Source organism: Nothobranchius furzeri, chromosome 13 (genome assembly GCF_043380555.1).
Source record: "Nothobranchius furzeri strain GRZ-AD chromosome 13, NfurGRZ-RIMD1, whole genome shotgun sequence".
NCBI classification, from domain to species: Eukaryota; Metazoa; Chordata; class Actinopteri; order Cyprinodontiformes; family Nothobranchiidae; genus Nothobranchius; species Nothobranchius furzeri.
Window position 1 is genome coordinate 25163482 of NC_091753.1, and position 20855 is coordinate 25184336.

Sequence of the window (20855 nt, forward strand, 5' to 3'; positions counted from 1 at the left end):
AGAAACCAGGAACTGCCAGTAAAATCTTCAGTTTTCTTCTTATAATGCTATTTTAGGTTTTTGACTTTTGCTCCATGTTTTCCTCTTTTCAAACAGGAGATGGCAGTCTAGCAGTGATTATTATTTTTTTTTCATATAACGAGGCTGATCTGCTGACGTGGACTTGTTAAAATCTTAAAAAATGAACAACATTGATTTGTGCAGGAGACTCAGCTCAACTTATAACTGTATTTGTTAAAATAAAATTAATCCAAACGAATTATTAACTTGTGAAAGCAGAACGTATTCCCCACATAGAAAAAAAGTTGGTTTTAAAATGCTAAACAATTATTTTTCTTTTTTTTTTTCTACATGTCTTATTATAGGTCCATGGAGGCAGAGAAGCTTGGTTTATTTTTAAACAATATTAAAAAATTGCTTCAACATATAATAGAAAATCCCCGTGTAGAAATCAAAGAAATATGCCGTTAGTTTTTAAACAAAAACACAAGTTATCTGCTCAGAAAATGTGTTTAACAGCTGCACACCTTCCGAAGTAAACCATGGCATTCTGTAACACAGCTATATATGGTATGGCCTTTGCTGCATTCATGTACTCCTTGTAAAAACACACTTCTAATTTTGAAATACAAATAATTTGTAATAAGAAATGTAGAAGCTGTATTAATGTACCCCCAAAATAGTAAAACGTTAAAATTGATACATATTGATATAAATTGATATATTTTTTGTTATTCTGTTTACATTTTTAGGTTTAATGTGGCTGTTACGTGAGCATGACGGCAAATGCTGTGTAAATGCGGGGCAAATTTACGAGCTGCGAGCATAGCATGTGAACGCATCACACCGCTGCAAGCGGCGACTTTAACGGCGTCTGAGAAACTTCAGCAGTCAGCACAGACACCGACGAGCAGAGAGGCTCAACAACAGGAGTCCGAGACTTTTCTGGGCTAGAATCGCTCGTTCTGGGACATAGAGACCGATTAGTGTAGTGTTTTTACTGCTCGCGAGTCTACCGACGGGATGACAATTCAGCAGAAGCGTCTTACGTTCAGCAATCTTATTCACAACTGCGGCTTTATTTAAATAAAGCATTAAAACGAGTTATCGCTAGCAAAACACTGGTTTGTTTGTTTGCTTTAGTTAAACTGGGTTGTTTTTGGACGACTAGTACTTGGAAGTCTAATTGATTTCCAAACCAACATTGATTTTATAGATTAGCTTTTGCCGAGTTCAGGATTTATACAACAGAAGTAAACACTGGATTACCTGCACCAAGGTGAGTGAGCCGAAGTTGTACGAGTTAGCTTGTCTCCTGGTTAAGCTAGTAAAATGTCACATCCCGGTTTGTGATGCTGGTTACAAACTTAACACGTGGCCTATAGAGTTTAAACACAAGATAGTCCGTTTAGTGGCCATGATGCTGTAAGTAATTATTGAACACACTCCCACACCATATGTCCGGTTAGGTGTGCTGGAAGGAAGTCGATTGTTTCCTGTTTGCAGAACATGAAGGGCCAGGTAAGGTTGGAGGAAATGAGATGACACAGCGGTGATTCCATTCTGATATGTTAAAGCTGACAAGAGGACAACTCCCCAAACTCTTAGTAAACACACAGTTCATGCATAGTGAAGCTTTTAATGATCCCACGTGGCCCGTGGTGCTTTCAGGAGCTGGATGGCCTCTGTAGTAGCTGTGAAAACTGAGAAGAGACCTGCAGCTGATTCTCAGGATGCGGATTCAAATGCTAAAAAGCCCAGGTAAGCCTAGCTGCACAATGCACATCATCACTCATTTAGCTACTTTATCTGAGGATCTGACCCAAATGGTTGCAAGTCCAGTCTTAAATAACATGACTGTTGATTTGTTTACAGAGCCGGATTAAATAAATGGACAACACTAGGCAGGCTGCATTTTTTGGCCCTCCCCTCCATCGATGTTATTTTATGAAATGAAATCTCAAACTTACCAAAGTTACTAATAAAAATTCATTCACATTTTACATAGAAGTCTTTGGTTACAAATTGGTTGTTTGTATGCCAACATAAGTCATTTGTTGTATATTAGATGGGAGTCCTATCCACAAATTCTATCATTGGACATTTGTACATTTTATTTTAATTTATTTTAAATTTTGTCCCTCTTATCTTGGCCCCATCCAGCCAATCAGGACCTAGGCATGTGCCTACTTTGCCTTTGCATTAATCCGGCTCTGTTTGTTTATTAAGGAAACTTCTGCCAAGCCTGAAGACCAAGCGAGCCCCAGAGCTCGTCCTGGTGATTGGTACAGGGGTGAGCTCAGCTGTGGCTCCACAAGTCCCTGCTCTTCGGTCCTGGAAAGGGCTTATTCAGGCCTTACTGGATGCAGCTAATGACTTTGACCTGCTGGAGGAGGAGGAAAGTCGTCGTTTCCAGAAGCACATGGAGGAAGATAAGAATTTGGTGCATGTGGCTCATGACCTCATTCAGAAACTCTCCCCGGTAAGACTGTCTGACTTTGTGTCTTCCCTTTCTGGTTTCTAAATCTTTCTTCTGCACAAAGCAGGTTTTGGAGAAATGACCACTCCCTGGACTTATTTCATTTAAAACATTTAGCTCAGTATTAAAAAATGTTTGTATGATTTCATATAAGAAACATATAATTTCAACATTTATATTAGGAGTAGACCGTTATGTCTGTGAAGGTTCTCAGTCATCCAGGTCATTGTAGTCTAAGGAGCTTTGAAAGAAAAGCGTCGGGACTTCTTTTGAGTTACTTGAAGACGTTTCACCTCTCATCCGAGAGGCTTCTTCAGTTCTAAGGTCAAATGGCGGAGAGTCCCAGATTCAAACCCAGTGGGAGTTTCCCCCCGAAGAGGGAACAAAAGACCCCCTGATGATCTTCTACATAATCACATGAGCCAAGGTGTGAGGGTGGCTGTGGGTCCTATTCAGTAGACTGTTATATTGGTCAACCGATATCATGCCGACATTTACCGGTCGATATGCCTCTTTAGTGAAGCCGATTTTAAGTCAGGCACATCGCCGGGCAGCCCAGTGTATGTTTACGTTCCTGAATGCTTAATAAATGCTCAAATGTTTTTCAACTAACATTTCTTATAATTTACTGGTTTTGAATGTTTAGTAATTGGTCAGTATACTGTTGTATAGTATTTGTTTGATTAACTTTAGACATCCGATTTTAACATGGAGCAGTGCACAAAATTAAGATTTAACAGCTGGTTAAATTAGGTGTTCAAAAACAGATTCAGTTATAGAAGTTTTGTGAATCAACTGATGTTATTTTAGTCTGAACACGGAGGTGGAAAAAACGTCTAGAAATCAACCCCGAAAATCGGCCCAAAATATTGGCAGCACAAATCGGCCATTGGCTGACCATGACCTTTAATAATCGGTATTGGCCATAGAAAAACCAATATCGACCGACCTCTAATTCTAATGTTTAGTTTAAAATGGTAATTGTTACTATTTTATCTGTTGCTTCCTGAACAGCCTCTATTCAGAGATGAAATTTATGACTGAGCTAATGGCGAGTGAGAACACAGCCAAGGCCAACATACATTAATACCATTTAAAAATGCTCCAATCTCTAAAATTTCATGAGAGTTTATGGAAAAGTCATTTTAGAAACTTTTGTACCTTTTGATTTCCATCAATATTTATGGGATTTTAGGCAAGACAGCTTTATTTATAGAGCACATTTCAAAAACAGAGGCAATTTAATGTGCTTTACAATTATCAGGACATGATGTGAAAACAACAAAAAAACACAAATTAAAATAAACACAGATAAAAGCTAAAGGAGAAGACTGAAGCCTGATTTATGCTTCTCCGTCTGCGTCAGTGCAGAGACACGCAACGCCATTATCCGTCCTTGCGTAGGGCTCCGGCAGGCACGCAAGTACGTACGGAGTCTAGCCCACTTTTTTAAACATCCGTTGAACGAGACGGATTACGCAAGCTTGTGATTGGTCAGGACGCCGCTGTTGTTTACAGCGCCGCCATTGCAAAGAGAGCCGAGTTTAACTAGCGGCAGACACGGAGAAGCTTGAAGAATACCTCGCGAAAAAAACTAAAAACATGAACGTTTAATCCTCCCGTGACTGGAGGAGTGAAAAGATGCGCAGCAAGAGTTTTATTTGTGGACGGAAATGACAGGAAACGTGGGTTTAGAGGTGGAAGAAAGAGACAAATTTGTCCGTGTTAAAAGTCTCTTATAAACACAAAAAACAATATAAACTCACTATCTTGGACCAATACATGACAGGATACCACAGAACAGCGCTACGCCCTCTGTGGTCCTGCCGGGCAATTGCTTTGCAACACTCTCCGGGAGCCGGAGAAGTATGAGAGCGAACGCTTCCGTCAATCCGTGCGTGTCTGTCCCTTGTGGAGCTGACGGAGAAGTATAAACCAGGCATTACAGTGGAGACGATGCAGAATAAGAAAGTTAATTTAAAGGCTGAGTACATTTGGGTTTTTAGTTGTGATTTAAACAACACTAGGGTGGGGGCAGATCTGAGGTCCTGGGCCAGCTGATTCAATATGTGAGCAGCATAGTAACTAAATGCATCTCCACCATGTTTGGTTCTGACCCGAGGTTCTACCAGCTGATTGTTTCCAAGGGATCTCAGAGCCCTATTGGGTGTACATACAGGAATGAGATCGGACATGTGTTTTGGTCCCATGCCATTGAGTGATTTATAAATTAGTAGGAACACTTTGAAGTCTATTCTGTAGTTTACTGGTAACCAGTGTAGGGATCTAAGAACAGGAGTGATGTGCTCCGTTCTCTTAGTTACAAGTTTAAATGTCAAAAACAGCAGTAAATTTTAGTGCTTTTGTTTCATCTTGAAAAAAGCAATAGCTTAATGTTAAGAGCTCTTTTGTGTTGCTTTAATATTACCCAAATGTTTATTGGCCCAACCCAATTTTCACACACACTGGTGTGTGGTGACATTTGTCCTTTGCATTTGACCCATCCCTGTGGGGAATTGTGAGCTGCAGACACGGATGCACTCAGGAAACATTTGGTGGTTTCACTCTCCAATCCAGCCCCTTTAAAGCTGAGCTGGTTGCTTTGCTTTAAAGCTGTTCCAACCTCCCAAATTTCATATTGGTTCATCCAGATGTTATTTTAAACATTTACAGCATCAGCAGTTTTCAGTCCCATGATTATTTTGAAAAGAATATCTGTAAACATCTGCAGAACCTTGGATGCTGCAGAAATACTAGACTTTTCTGTTGCTGATGTTTCCCCTCAGAAATAATCTGAAAATGCCATGCAATGTGAATTGGATGGCATTCTAAAGCTTTGTGCAGTAACATGAACTAAGTTGGAATTTCAGAGATTAGAGCCATTTTAAGATGACGGCAATGTATTTTGGTGCTCAAACTAGCCGTTAACTCATCAGTTATACTGTATAAAATGAAAGCTCTGTTTCTCCAGCATGAGGTTGTTCAGCAAGCTATGTACAACAGGTAAGGTGGTCTTTTGCTCTAACATTTCATAAAGGCCAAATAAGTCGTTTCTAATCCCACAAATCAAGTCAAAGTTGGTGTATTTTCTTCTGTGTTCAGTGGGTTGGCTACATTTGTGAGATTTCTGTATTGAAATGTCTGATTAAATTCTCATTTTAGCTGTTAAGTCACATAAACTGTGTTAAACATGTGACAGAGAAAACTGTAAAAGTCGGACTAATGGATAAAACCAAAGATGGAGAAGTATTTATTATGTCTAAAAAACATCATTCTCTCAGGTGATAACGACAAAGCTTTAAATAAAGTAAATCCAACAAGTTCGTCTAAAGTGGCTGAAAATTCCTGCCATCCAACCACACACGCATAACAAGATCCCACATACTGAAAGCCTTACAGGCATTCACATTAATTTTCAGACATACAGGCTTCATAAATTCTCAAACTATTATTGCAACTTTTCAGTTTTCTTTTACGGTTCAGCTTTAAATCAGCCGGATCAATGATGTAGGATCTCTCAATGGAGTTTTTCATGTAACTGAGTTTTCTTCCCCACTGAGCCGGTCTGATCTGGAGCTGGGTCGGCAGATGGGAGTCTTAAAACCGTTTGCCTCCTGTGTTAGTCATGTCTCATCGCACCTTTGACATTGGTAAAACGCGCTTTGTTTCAGCCCTCAGCCTGTTGTAACAAAGGGAACAAACAGCGCTTTTATGGCTTTATCCAACGTGTTTATTTCAGCCCACATTCGTGCAGACACTAGCCCCACTTCCGTTGGCTACAGACACAGCAGGGTCTCACATAGCAGGTCTGGGGGGGGGGGGGGGGGGGGGGTAAAAAAAATCAACAAACATGGAATAATGTGAACCAGAGCCCCATTCCCAACTCCCCCCACCCACCCCATTCAACACATATTTCTCATTTAAACACATTTAAATCCCCACTTGAGCCAATAGCAAGATGCAAAGGAGGACATGAGCATACCATACTCCATTTAGCAAAAAATGTCAACACAAGACAGAGTTAACCTGAGTAAACACAAAATGCAGTTTTCAAATGATTATTTAATTTAAAAGGGTAAAATATTTTTAAAAAATCTATCTAAACCAACCTGACTCCTAAACTTAATTATTGGCTGTTCGTAACTCCCTCTGGTGAAAACCTCAGACAGTCACAGACCACCAGTCTTCTGCCCCCATGCTTGACTGTTGGTATGATCTAGTTTAGTTTTCCACCAGATGTAACGGGACACACATCTTCCAAAAAGTTCCACTTTTGTCTCGTCTGTCTGCAGAAAAATTTCGTCAAGGTTTTTCCTTTTTTATGAAATGGCCCCCTTCAGGGGTTTGTTAGATAATGTATTTAATCTCATGCTGACCTGGATCACTTAACTTGCCTGGCTCCCCTCAGCTTTCTGTCAAATCTTGTGGATCAGTCTGTTGATTTTTATGAGGTTGGAATTGTGGGTTTCACATAACCAGATTAGGTTCAAACACCCAATGGCTTTCACATCTTTTCACATAGCATGGATATGGCATATGGCCATGTCTTACAGAGTTCCTTGTGCTGATCCAATAGTCCAATAGAAATTAACCATGATGTCATCAAGTGGGTGGGGCCCAGGATGGGGTATATAATGTTATTGTTGTAAACATTATTTTTGGGATGCTAATTCAAAGGCTCCAGGCCTGTGTTTTTCTCTAAAGTTTATTTATATAGCGTAGAAAGGAAAAATCACAAAATGCTTCACAAAGAACAACCAAAAAAATCAGTCATGAAATGAAATGTTTATGGTAATTGGCCTATGACTAACTACAGCTAAAAAAACTACAGCATCGCGTGGTACAGTCAGCATTTTTGCTTTTTATCTGATTGGTTATGCCTACCGACCACCACCAGCAGGCAAGGTGGGTTAAGTGTATTGCTCAAGGACACAACAGCCGCATTCATTGGCAGGAGCTGGGATTGAACCTACAATCCAATTACTGGACAGCCCGCTCTGCCTCCTGAGCTACTGCTGCCCCCTATGTCAGGGGCGCAACTAAGTACTTTTGGAGGGGTATGCAGGCACATAACACCGGCCCGAAAAAGACAAACAGAAAGACGTCTTAAAAACACCGACCAGACCGGCCCACCTGGAATTTCCCCAGTCTAGTCCTGGTTACCTCCGCCGTCCCCGTTAGTCATGAGCTGCACATCATGTAGAGCTAGGCTCCGTTGGCACTTATTAATGCTTTTTATTCTACAAAGTTTTCATAAATAAACATACAACTTGGTTCTGTGGCTCATGTTTAAAACCATCCTCTTCAACCACTCCCCAGCGCGTCGAGAGGGTGTTAAGACGTGGAGGGGGGCCTAATCGCATATGCGTCTCTGTTATTCATTAAATAAGTTATAGATACACAAATTGACAAAACACGGCTGTTATTAAACACAGGAAACACAGACCAAAATAGTTTTGCATCATTGCTATGGCGCCCCCTCCAGCCTGGTGCCCCTATGCACATCAGCTTAAATTGAACCTATTAAAAAGTGGTCATTTTTGCAGTGTATAAGGAAAATATCATGCCGCTTCCACATTTGGCCCTGTTTGGTCTAGATGACATCGTTCCGGGTCCTGCACCATTAGGGCTTTTTCATACACACTTCTCAGAGCACATGCTCAGACCTCCGATCTCCAAGCATGTGGACGGGGCAAAAGATGCGCGGAGGAGTCCACGGTGTCTCCTTTAAATTAAACAAAGGCGGCTCTGTTAACAATAAGTCCTTCTTGCTCAATGATCTAATTCTCTCTTAAAAACCTGGAGTTTTTTGTTTCTGACTGAAGTTTGGCAGCAAACATCTGATTATTCTGGTCTGATTGAACTCTGCCCGAGTGGTTATTCTTTTCTTGGCCAGCCCCGGGGTTCTGGTCGTGGTGGAGGCCTAGCTGTTGTTTTCAGAGACCATCTTCCATTTAGCTCTACAACCTCTGGTCACTTTGCTTCCTTTGAACTGCAGCTGATTAAAGTCAGGCATAAGGACCCGTTCTACTGTGCTGTGGTCTATCGTCCACCTGGTCCAAACAGTTCTTTCCTTCAGGAGTTTAGTGACTTTCTATCCTCCACTGTGAAGCTGTCCAGACTGGTGATTGTTGATGACTTTAACATCCACGTTAATGATCCCTCTGACCTCTTTGCCATTAATTTCTCCAGCCTTATGGACTCCTTCAGCTTTACCAAGCATGTTTCTGGCCCCACACACACCAGGGGGCACACTCTAGACCTTGTTTTTACCCTGAGTCCAAATGCTGACAGTGTTTGTCCTGAGGACGTTTATATTTCAGATCACCATTGCATTTTCTTTAACTTGTCAGTTTCTGCATCCCCACCTCCTGCTCGCCGTATGGTTAGTTCTCGTTTTCTTAATGAGAGCACAGCTAGCAATTTTTCTGCTGGTTTTTATCCACCCTGTTCTTCTGATAACAACCTAGACTCCTTAACTTCTCAGTTTAACGAGCACTGCCTCTCCATTCTTGACAACATCTTTCCTGCCAGAACCAGATCAGTTCCTGCAGTGAACCCTACTCCCTGGTTTAATGACAGCCTTCGCAGCCTGAAGTGCCAATGCGGAAAAATTGAGCGCTTGTGGAAGAAAACCCATCTCCACGTCCATCTGCTGCACTTAAAGGAACTTCTGATGTCCTTTAGCTTTGCAGTCAGCGACACTAGGGTTTCCTATTTTTCCAACCTGGTGTCCCAGAGCAAAGGGAACCCCAAGGTGCTGTTTAACACCATCAGCAGCATTGTCTCCCCTGCCAGCCTCCATCCACTCTGTTATAGACTGTGCAAACTTTCTGTCTTTCTTTGTGGACAAAGTCAATAAGGTTAGCTCTAGCATCTCTCCTTCAGCCTTATCTCTGCCTCTCCCAACTCCAACCAGGCCCATCATCCTAGATAGCTTTGCTCCTGTTTCTTTGCCTGAGTTAACCAAACTAGTTAACTCTATGAAGACCTCTGCATGCCCCCTCCACATCTTACCCTCATCTTTGTTTAAAAGTGCTTTTCAGTCGGTCAGTCCCAGCGTGCTCTCTATAATTAATGCTTCTCTGGTCTCTGGCCAGGTCCCTGCTTACTTTAAGAACGCTGTAATCCATCCGCTTCATAAAAAAACGAGTCTCGACCCGTCTCTTCATAGCATCTTCAGACCCATCTCTAAACTTCCGTTCATCTCCAAGATCTTGGAAAAGGTTGTTGCTAAACAACTCACAGCTGCTCTTGATTAACATACCATCTATGATTGCTTACAGTCAAGTTTTCGTAGAGCTCATTCTACTGAAACAGCTCTTCTTAGGGTCTCTAATGACCTTCTGACTCACAGTGATGCAGGGGACTGTTCTGTTCTGGTCCTGCTGGACCTGACTGCAGCCTTTGACACTGTTGACCATCACCTGCTACTGGAGAGGTTGAGAGACTGGGTAGACCTATCAGGAACTGCTCTGGAGTGGCTCTCCTCTTATCTTTCTGAGCGTTCCTTCTCTGTGGCCGTCTCCAAGTTTAGGTCCTCCACCTCCCTCACTCATGGTGTCCCACAAGGTTCTGTGCTGGGGCCTCTGCTCTTCCTCTACCTTCTTCCTCTTCAGCATATTCTCTAATATTAGCCTGTATTTAATTAACGGCCGGGTATCATATTTTGGCCGGTGTCGGAGTCGGCAGAGGTGAATAATGGCCGGTTTTTTATTGTGGCCAGGTTGGAATGTGGTAACAAGCAAGTACGGGGGGTGGTTGTGTCATCCGTTTCACTTTTGATTTGCCAGTGATAGACTGCGAGGGTAACTAACCGTGCGGAGACGAAGAGGAGGCGAAAATTGGATATCAAGTTCAAAGAGAACGTGCTGATTATGCTGCAGAACACTCTGGGGAGCAGTAGCGGGGTTGTATGAACTAGTCACTAGTCGACTTCACTGCTCTATAGTGACTTTTTATGCCTGTCATCGACTAGTCGCTGTCACGTGATAATGACCGGCAAGATGCAGTCCACGGAAAAGACAGCAGCCTGCTGTCAGCAGGTGACAAGCTCCTGCGCGTCGGGAGGCAACTCGCTGTGCCAGAGCGTCTGTACCGACACCCGCCATAAAATGGACATTTAACCAAATTGTGACGTTTACCCTCTTGCAATTTAACCTTCCCCTCACCCCCATCCTAACCTTAACCAGTGTGGGCATGCAAAGCTCTGATTGTTGACGCGCTCCAGACATCTGCGTCCTGAGCACGGCCACAGTAACATTATCAAATCAGGTGTCGCCACCTCAAAAACTAATTTAACACGCGATCGTTCATGTCGGCTCATTTCCTGTTATGTTTTCTGTCTTTTATTCTTTTATTTGTGCCTGATGCGTTTCGCTGCTGTGGATCGGGGTGCATCACCTGTTTTGTCCTCGGTGACGCACCGGTCACTGATGAGGCCGGTGAGCACTCCGCTGTTTTTGTGGTCGGTAGATCTTTTAGAACTGCAGTTCAAAGGTAACTCATAAGGTGAATATATATTAACCCAGGTAGCAGTTTTTCTTTAGGATTGAGAGGAGATGCAGGAAGATAATAAACAGGCAGGACAGAAAAATAGACAAATAAAAACAAGTTAGTTTTTGTACCTGCTGGTTGCAACAAACAGACACCATTGAAGGTAATCAGAAGTGAGGGACAGAAAATGAAATAATTATTTTAATGTTTAGAGCAGCAGGAACTCCGAGAGGCTGCAGGCGCATCAGTGAGTTTGCGGCCGCTGCGCAGGGGGAGGGGGGAGAGGGCTGAAGCAGAAACTACCGTTGTTAAAAGAAATGTGTTTAACTTAGAAAATGTGGGCGCAATTGTAATTGTCAAAAACTCCAGCGAACCATTAGTTCATTTTGCTCAAATAGAAATAGAGGCCTGCCTCTAATTCTGGTCCTCCTCCCAATAAAGGCCTGGAGCTTGATGAGCTTGAGTCAAACACAGGCCCGGGCCTGTATTAGAGGATTTACGAGATATGTGTATGTATATATATGCGTGTGTGTGTATATATATATATATATATATATATATATATATATATATATATATATATAGGATATATATATATATATATATATATATATATATATATATATAGGATATATATAGGGCTGCGCAGTGGTTAGAGCTGTTGCCTTGCGGCAAGAAAGTCCTGGGTTCGCTTCCCGGCCTGGGATCTTTCTGCATAGAGTTAGCATTTTCTCCCTGTGCATGCGTGGGTTCTCTCCGGGTACTTCCTCCCACAGTCCAAAAATATGACTGTTAGGCTTACTGGTCTGTCTAAATTGTCCTTAGGCGTGTGTGTGTGTGCATGGTTGTTTTTCCTGTGTGTCTCTGTGTTGTCCTGCGATGGACTGGCTCTCTGTCAAGGGTGTACCCTGCCTGATTGCCCGTTGACCGCTGGAGATAGGCACCAGCCCCCCCGCGACCCTACATGGACTAAGCGGGTTCAGAAGATATATATATATATATATATATATATATATATATATATATATATATATATATCAGACGTCACGCTAAACCAGGGGTCGGCAACCTGTTCCCATCAAAGAGCCATTATTACCCGTTTCCCACAGTAAAGAAAACACTGGGAGCCACAGCAGCCGCGGTGTTGTGGGCGGGGCCTACCCTCAGACAGCAGAGAGCTGCTTTAACCAATCACAACAGGTGACAGCAGCCAGTACCGGTCGCTCGTGTACGTCAGTTATCTTTCATAAGAAGATAATCAATAAAACGATTTATATAAAGTGGATCCAGAAGCTGTAGCCCGTCTCTGCCTACAGTATTTTGATATTTTTTACCCTGTTGGTGGTTTTACTGAGCAGGTGCCACTTTTGTCATACGTTTCTTTTTAAAACATGTTTAGACTGTTCAGAATACAAATCCAGGCTCTGTCACGTTTGTTGTAATTAAACTTTGTAGGTGGGGAAGGTCAGAAAAGGATCCGATCAATTTGTTTTCCCCTCATTTACAGCGACGGAGATAACGGTGCAGTGCTCCTGGCTCTGGTGTTAATCAAGTTAAATTATATCTCTTTGCAACAATTTTCACAAGAAAACAGAACAGCTAAAAGCAGGGCTTGTGTTGACCGGATAGTTCCCGTATTTGACCGTTTATTTTGACGGAGAAAGAATAGAAAGAATTACCCCGACGCATGCAGACGAACTGACACTTAATTCGTTTCACACATCGCAGATGTAGCTAAATCACTCAAGAAATGATTCCCATCTGAACATCTGAGCTCGACACTGCTCAGCGCAGCTCGCTGTCAGCGCGTACATAAGGTGCACAGCGAGCTGAAGTTGTGGAGAGGGGCTTGGAGCGCGTTGCAGAACCAGAGCGCATGCGGGAAGATTCCTCCGACTGAAGCGAGCGTTTTCCAAACCCTGTCTCTCAGAGAGACTTGTCACTTAGAAAATTTTCCCTGATTATGAAACTTTGGCTGAATAGCGCTTGTTCCTGTTTCCAATGTGGCGACACATCCAGGAGCCGTCTGAGGAGAATCCCAGAATCTCACATCGTCTTCAGCTCAGAATGCGCCTATGATTACGCACAAGCGTGACCCGTCAACCCGGTCTCGCTAGGGCATATGCGGAGGGCACGCACGCACGCACACACGCACACACACACACACACACACGCACACACGCACATGCAAAATATACTTGTTTTCAATTACATCTATTGGGCCCTCTTACATTTTCTTAGGCCCACCCACAAATGAGTTTCTGGCTATGCTAATGGTGACTTTTGACAGACTTCTCTGAGCTCCGCAGCCATTACACTTTTCACCTCGCGCACCCCCTAGCGGCAGCTCGCGCACCACATTTAGGGAATCCCTGGGTAGACAATCAAAACCTGGATGGCTGGGAGCTTTCTACAGCTGAATGAAGATAAGACTGAGATCCTCATCTGTGCCCCAGACAAGCTGGTTCCCAAAGTCAGAGACTCTCTTGGTCAGCTTGCTTCTCGCACCAAACCTTCCGTCAGGAATCTTGGTGTGACCTTTGACCCAGCTCTCACCCTGGATTCTCATGTCAGTTCTCTTGTTCGCTCTTCCTTCTTCCATCTCAGGAACATTGCTAAGCTGAGTCCCATTCTGTCCCGCTCTGAACTTGAGACAGTTATCCACACCTTCATCTCCTCACGCTTAGACTACTGTAACTCTCTTTTCACGTGTCTGAGCAGAACCTCCCTGAACCGTCTACAGGTGGTTCAGAATGCCTGTGCTCGGCTTCTGACCAAGTCCTCCAAACACACCCACATCACCCCGCTTCTCCTCCAGCTTCACTGGCTGCCAGTCAACTTCAGGGTTCATTTCAAGATCCTGGTTCTGGTCTATAGGGCCTTACATGGACAAGCACCATCTTACATTGGTGATCTTCTTAGTCCCTATACCCCCAGCAGGTCCCTGAGGTCCAGTGATCAAAGCCTACTGGTTGTGCTGCACCAGGCTAAAGACCAAAGGTGACAGATCATTTGCTGCTGTGGCCCCCAGACTCTTGAACTCTTTCCTCCTGAGCCTGAGATCAGTGGACTCAGTGAAGGCAGCGTGAATGCAGCACAGGATTGTGAGGATTTTAAGTGAAGCAGAGAAGTAATGTAGGTGGTGTGGTCACTCACCATGTCAAAAGTGTAGGGTAATAAATATTACATTACACGTGTGTGTGTGTATATATGTGTGTGTGTGTGTGTGTGTGTGTGTATGTATATATATATATATATATATATATATAAATATACCAACCATATTAGGTCTTTTTTGTAGTAATGTTACTATCTTGTGTTTAATTTTTACAAGTCAGAGCGGCAGCATGACTCCTGATCCAGAACAGCTGGGGTAGTAACGACCCGTGTTTTGTGTATTAATGGTTTTTCGTCAGAGGACTGGAAATGTGCGATCCACGTTCTTCAAAGACTGCCTATACGAAGTGTTTGATGACCTGGAGTGTAAGATGGAGCATGCTGGGAAACACCTCCTGCGCTCCGTGCTGCAGCTAATGGAGAGTGGCGCGCTGGTCCTCACCACCAACTTTGACAACTTGCTAGAGATCTACGCAGCCCACCAGGCCACCAAGCTGGAGTCTTTAGACCTGACAGACGAGAAAAAGGTAAACACAGCTTCCAGTGTGATGTGGCACAGATTGATCTCTCCCGCCATAACGCGTGCAGTCAGCTCCCCCCCCCCCCTCAGATAAGGGCAAAGGTCACACACGTGTTAAAGTGAGTCAGTTTGAGGAACTTTAAAATATCGTTAAATGTAAAATCTTGATTGAATTTTACACTCTGCTTGACATCAAACTAGAAGTGTTCGTGCTCATTAATGTTGGAGACAGAAACGCATTCATGGTAATGTTTTCCCTGTTTGAGAGGTTTTCTTCACATGGAAGTGTCAGACATGCCTTTGACTCTGCCTGCAAGGGAAGTTCCTTGTTGGTGGATTTAGTAGAAACACAGATAATGCTTTTAGCCTGGAATGGGGTCTTTGTTTCTGATGAGTGGAAAAAAGTTAGTTCAGACCATCAATCAGCTGATGTCTGATTCTATAGATCCAACAGTATTTGCTCTCGGCTGAAGGACCGAGTTCTCTTGGTTTGCTTTTGAATCGGTCTTGAACAAAATCTCTACAACCCAACGCTCGCTTTGCCTCTCAGTTCTGGTATTTATGCCTCATCTCCATCAGGGCTAATATCCTCCCACAACTATTTAGTGATTAAACTCCCTACCCAGCCAGAACAGGATTTAGTGCAATGGACTGTTAAGTGTGCGTGTGCGTGTGTGTGTGTGTGTGTGTGTGTGTGTGTGTGTGTGTGTGTGTGTGTGTGTGTGTGTGTGTGTGTGTGTGTGTGTGTGTGTGTGTGTGTGTGTGTGTGTGTGTGTGTGTGTGTGTGTGTGTGTGTGTGTGTGTGTGTGTGTGTGTGTGTGTGTGTGTGTGTGTGTGTGTGTGTGTGTGTGTGTGTGTGTGTGGTGCGTGCGTGCGTGCGTGCGTGCGTGCGTGTGTGTGTGTGTAACCAGGTTTTGGAGTGGGCTCAGGAGAAACGGAGGTTAAGTGTCCTGCACATCCACGGTGTTTACACCAACCCCAGTGGGATCGTGCTACACCCTGCTGGCTATCAGAACGTACTGCGGAACACGGAGGTTATGGTGAGCCTGTTTTCCATTATTAACCATTAGCAATAACCGCTGTGTAAAGGTACCAGGTGGTACGGTGTATTACTTGTTTACAGCGTGAGATCCAGAAGCTGTACGAGACCAAGTCCTTCGTGTTCCTCGGCTGCGGTCGGACGGTAGACGACACGACCTTCCAGGCCCTTTTCCTGGAGGCCGTCAAGCACAAGTCTGACCTGGAACACTTCATGCTTGTGCGGCGGGAGGATGTGGGGGAGTTCAAAAAGCTACGTGACAACATGCTGGACAAGGGCATCAAGGTCATCTCCTATGGAGACGAGTACGCCGACCTGCCTGAGTACTTTGAGAGGCTGGCTAACGAGATCTGCAACAGAGACGTGTTGACCAACAGCTGGGGTGAGAGCTCTGTGGTTTACATAGTCATCATTTACATTTTTAGTTGGGTTTTTCGTAAAGAGGTAAACATTGTGTTCAGTGCAAAATGAATGTTGCATCCTGTAAAAACACACAATGGCTGCTAGAAGTGTCTCCAACGCAGGTTACTGTCGTGGCTTTTTGTTGACCAAAAACTACCTAAAATAATACTCATCTGTTTTCAAAACGGCAATTAAAATTCTAGTTTTTGTTGTTTTTCCATCTAATTGTATTCAAATGTGTTATTTAGATCTCTGCCACCAAGTGATGCTAATGAAAGAAAGATCCACACTGATTCATGTTTGCCCAGCTGCACAACAGGAGGATCTTTTTTGACGTCGGTGTTTGTTTCTCGCGTTGCATCACAGGGTTGTGTTGTGTGGCGACAAACCGCATATTTAGCCTCTAATTCGATGGTTTTGCACATTTGGAGGATTTAGCAAATGCAGATGAATCATTCTTGCTGTGTGGTTGGTTGTTCGGCCCGTGGAAGGCTTGATCAAATTTTATTGGAATTTCCTCTCGTAAAGGACCGCGAAATACGAAAGAGATGATAGGAAACAACCCGAACCGTCCGCAGGAAGCCTGGAGTCCTGCCACAACGGACAGTTTGTGAGGCTCATTTTGGTCATGGTAAGTCCTCGTGACGAAGTATTTGTTAATTAGAGAAGATGGTTTTGAAAACATTCATCTTGTTGTCATATAGTCGCATTGTTCTTGCATTCTGATTCACGTGTCTCAACCCGCGATCATTATAATAATAAATAAAGAAATAAATAAGGGCACTGATTAATGAAGTTTGCTCAGCTTTGCAGTTGCAGATGATTTATCTGTTTGGGAACCACCCGTGGGTGATGTGAATCATGCTGTAACTGCTCGCCGCTGCTTTTAGCACGACCACGGCGTTCAGTTTCGCAGAAGAAATCCGCCCGAACTGTCGTAGGCCTCCAGACTTCTGAAAGCCTTCAACTTTTGATGAGTGAAGGGTCTATTAATTTATAAAGCTTTCTATTAATTAGGAATAAATGTCTCTCCAGCATATTTGTGAAAAAAGCTCAGGTGAATCAGACCCACGTTTTTCATCATCCCACAGCTCGCAGGCTTTTAATAGCTTTAATTTTATCTTCGGTCCTGTCTTTAGATGATAAAGTGTTTTGAAGGTGTACGTCTTGTGTGATATTGTGTGTTTTCTTGCCAGACAGCCACTCACGCTTGTGCACAAAGATGCCAACAAAGATCCTCCTATAATTACGCTTCAGGTCAGGTGATAAGTTATTCTGAAACCTGAAACGCGGTTCAGTTTTGTTGCATAAAGGGAAAGAAATGCAGCTTAACTTTAAGTAAATGGAAAAAAGAAGCCAAAATAACATTTCTTGACCTTTTTTAATGTTTGTTCATTTATGCAGCTTTTTTTTATTATTCCAAATATAAAACCAAAACAAATATGCTTCATGCATGTGCGTTTCCTTTGTTTACATGTGAAAATACCACTTAGGGCTGGGCAATAAATCGAAAATGTATCGTTATCAAAATTTCTTACTCTTATCGAGAATTTTTCCCATGTCAGTAAATTTGATAATAAAAAATGAAAGCCCTATTTTTTATTTACACACACACACACACACACACACACACACACACACACACATATATATATATATATATATATATATATATATATACATATATATACATACATACACATACATACATGCATACACACACACACACACACACACACACATACACACACACACATATGTACACACACACACACACACACACACACACACACACACATATGTGTGTGTATATATATATATATATATATATATATATATATATATATATATATATATATATATATATATATATATATATGTGTGTGTGTGTATTATAGCCTGGCCTCTACACTGGCTTCCATTTAATTTTACTTATTTTTAATTTTTATAATTGGTTTTAAGTCATTAAATGGTTTTGCACTGATTTACTTGTCCATTTTGCTCCGGCCTTATGCTACCTCTCGGCCACTTCAGTCAGCTGTTGCTGGTTATCACTAGCCTGGCAAGCCAGACTAAATAAATGTATCATTTAGTCTGGCCACGCTCCATTGACGGCTCTCGGTTGTGGGACGGGTTCTACCGTTGTCTTTCAAATGATCTCCGCATTCCACTGGACAATGAATGTGACATACTCGTTTCACTCTGTTGCATCATCCCACCCACCAGGCATATAGAGTGCCCTGATTGGCCCACAAAGCGGATAAAGCTCTGTGATTTGTTCACTAAGCAGATAAAGCACTATGATTGGCCCACCATTATGGACCAGTCACAGCTCTTTGTGTGTTTGAAACCCCTCTAGAGAGTTGTGATTGGCTAGCCAGAGTCCTGGTAGGAGCTGCAGTGGTTCCAATGGAGCGTAGACCAAACTTTGCAAAGCAAGAATGTGGTCTAGTTCACTAGGCTAGGTTATCCCTATATCACGGCTGAAACTAAGAGGAGGCGGAGCTTTCTCAATTGTAGCCCCAAGACTTTGGAATGATGTTAGGCGGTCTTCTTCAGTGGCTGACTTTACGTCCAGACTGAAAATGTACTTTTATGCGTTGGCTTCTAAAGCGGTGTTTATCTGACTCTAACTTTATGTTGAATGCTTTCTTCTTTTATTATTTTATTGTGTATTCTGCATTTGTGTTGTAAAGCACTTTGGTCAACTACGTGTTGTTTTTAAAATGCTATGCTAATAAAGTTTGGTTTATAATTAAGGGACCTGCTGCTGCGGCAAGCAGGGTCTTTATTGTTCTTCGCCGGAGGATTTGATCTCTTTATTATTCTTTCACAGATGTTAATGCGGCTCCGACGGCTGTGTGCACCCCCACTAATTTTACATTGAAATGAGCGGCTCAGCCGTGGGAAGTGTGCCGTTACTTTTCTAAGTGATCCGATTTGCCATGGCAAAATTATTAGCAAAAAACACAGAACCTTTTCTTATTTTGGGTGTGTTCATGTTTCAGTCTGCCTGGCCAGTTCAAACGCCTGCATGCGTCTCTTCCTCACCAGAGAACATGATCTCTTGGTTTGGAGCGTGCATCCTCACAAATGTTACATCTAAATGACCATGGGAAGAGTGGCATGATTTTGTTGTGATCACCCTAACATCACCTAAATGTCACTCCAATATGATGATTTTGGGGTGATTACCCCTTAATAAATAAGCAACAGACCCTCTGCGCCATTCCCTGTTGCTTTCTGATAGGCCTGAATTGGAGCCCATTGAGATCCCACCACCGCCATCTTGGCTGTGTCTCGTTACTCCTGGAAGAGTCGAGAGCGAGGCTGTGATTGTGGACGGATGATCGACGCCTAACAAACTCTAAGCCGAAAGTTGGCAATTTTAACATGGGAGTCGATGGGAACTTGCTCCTTTCTGTGTCCAGTCCCTAGAGGATGAGAGGGGAACCGCAACTTTTGTTGCGTCCACGTTGGCTTCACTTTTGGCAGATGGAGTTTGCCCCTTGTATACCAAAAAAAATCTATTTTTCTTATAAAATATTTGCAAAAAAAAAATCAGTTGAGTCAAAGCTTCATGTCTCAGATGGCACACAGCCACTTCTATTATCCACTTGTTTGGGGCATATACTATGTTTCATGCCCAGCAAAAATGATGTGCTAATGTCATGAAGTAATTACATCCGGTACGCTCACGTGGGTCCTGCAGCACGGTCTAATGTGGCTGAAATCTCTGTGTACTCCAAGGAGTAAAGAAAGATGCATGGTAGTTTGAGGTATTTTGGCCGCTGCAGCCGCCGTACCGGTTAGCCGGCTACACCGGGAGTTTGCCCTATCTCTCCACACAACAAGGAAAAACCAAACCTGGATCCATGAACCCAGTTTACTGAGCAGGACAGATTTAAAATGTTTCTATCTGTACCACACAGTTGTTATGCACACAGCACAAAGAACACATCCTTAAAAATGATACTGAGCCAAACTAGTGTGATCGATGCAGGTTGTAGACTGACTTGTGCTCATTCTTATTTTTGTGTTTGCAGCCACAGGATCGCCGTCACAAACTGGCGAGGAGCAGCAGAATGGCTTTAACACGCAGAAGAGCCTCCTCCAGGGTTAGGACCTAGGGCTGCTCTGGGACTTGGAGAAGTGGCGTCTTGTGAAAGACCTTTTCTGGATGACATCACCAAAACTCAGTTGGGACTCTTGTTTTCTTACTGTGTGCTGTTGCTTTGAGAAAGAAGAGGGATAAAACAAACTTCTGGGTCCTCTTACACACACACACCCCCCTCTGCATGCACACTGACGCCGTTTATTTTTCAAATGTTTTGAAATCGTTCTGTTCTTTTGCCCCAGGTTGTTGCTCCTAACAGGTGCATGTTTTAGATCGTCTCTTCAGGTTGGCTTTATAAAAAGGATTTTGATCGTAAATCTGTCAGGATTTCTTTGTGCTCCTTTTATTAAATCTTTCAACACTCACCTTGTAACCCATCAGATTTATGCACTGGGATTGTTCCAACATAGTTTAAGAGAACAGTCTGCAAACCACACCATGTGCCTGACTGGATGGGTCACACCCAGTGCTGCAACTGGAACGATTCACATTAATTAGGAAAATTTGACAGTTGGGGAAGGACGAATGAGTTCATGTGAGGTCAGGATATAAAGCAGTTCCCACCTCTGTGCTGAAATGGTCTTTAAGCTGTTTTCCTTTTTTGTATTTTTAATATTTGTATGTGTCTGGTATTGTCTTTTCAAATTAAAAGCTTTTGGTATTCCTCTTGTCCTGCGTCTCCAAA

General features: G+C 43.0%; 1 protein-coding gene across 2 annotated transcripts; it reads left to right on the forward strand.

Moving 5' to 3' along the window:
• Positions 1-20: 20 nt before the first annotated feature.
• fam118b (family with sequence similarity 118 member B) lies at positions 21-20840 on the forward strand. Of its 2 annotated transcripts, XM_054742869.2 has the most exons (8): positions 21-1279; positions 1470-1521; positions 1672-1761; positions 2230-2482; positions 14392-14619; positions 15524-15652; positions 15736-16033; positions 20100-20840. In XM_054742869.2, the coding sequence occupies exons 3-8, from the start codon at positions 1679-1681 to the stop codon at positions 20174-20176; spliced, it is 1068 nt and encodes a 355-aa protein (XP_054598844.1). In that variant the 5' UTR covers positions 21-1279; positions 1470-1521; positions 1672-1678; the 3' UTR covers positions 20177-20840. The 2 variants fall into 2 exon arrangements, with proteins under 2 accessions (XP_054598844.1, XP_015807517.1); XM_015952031.3 differs by lacking the exon at positions 1470-1521 and having other exon boundaries at positions 26-1279.
• The last annotated feature ends 15 nt before the right edge of the window (positions 20841-20855 follow it).

Excerpts from the sequence above, each read along its gene's own strand:
- fam118b (XM_054742869.2), top strand. The coding sequence starts at position 1,679 with ATGGCCTCTGTAGTAGCTGTGAAAACTGAGAAGAGACCTGCAGCTGAT. Across the intron at positions 15,653-15,735 it reads TGCGGAACACGGAGGTTATG|CGTGAGATCCAGAAGCTGTA; the intron begins GTGAGCCTGTTT and ends ACTTGTTTACAG. Across the intron at positions 16,034-20,099 it reads CGTGTTGACCAACAGCTGGG|CCACAGGATCGCCGTCACAA; the intron begins GTGAGAGCTCTG and ends TTGTGTTTGCAG.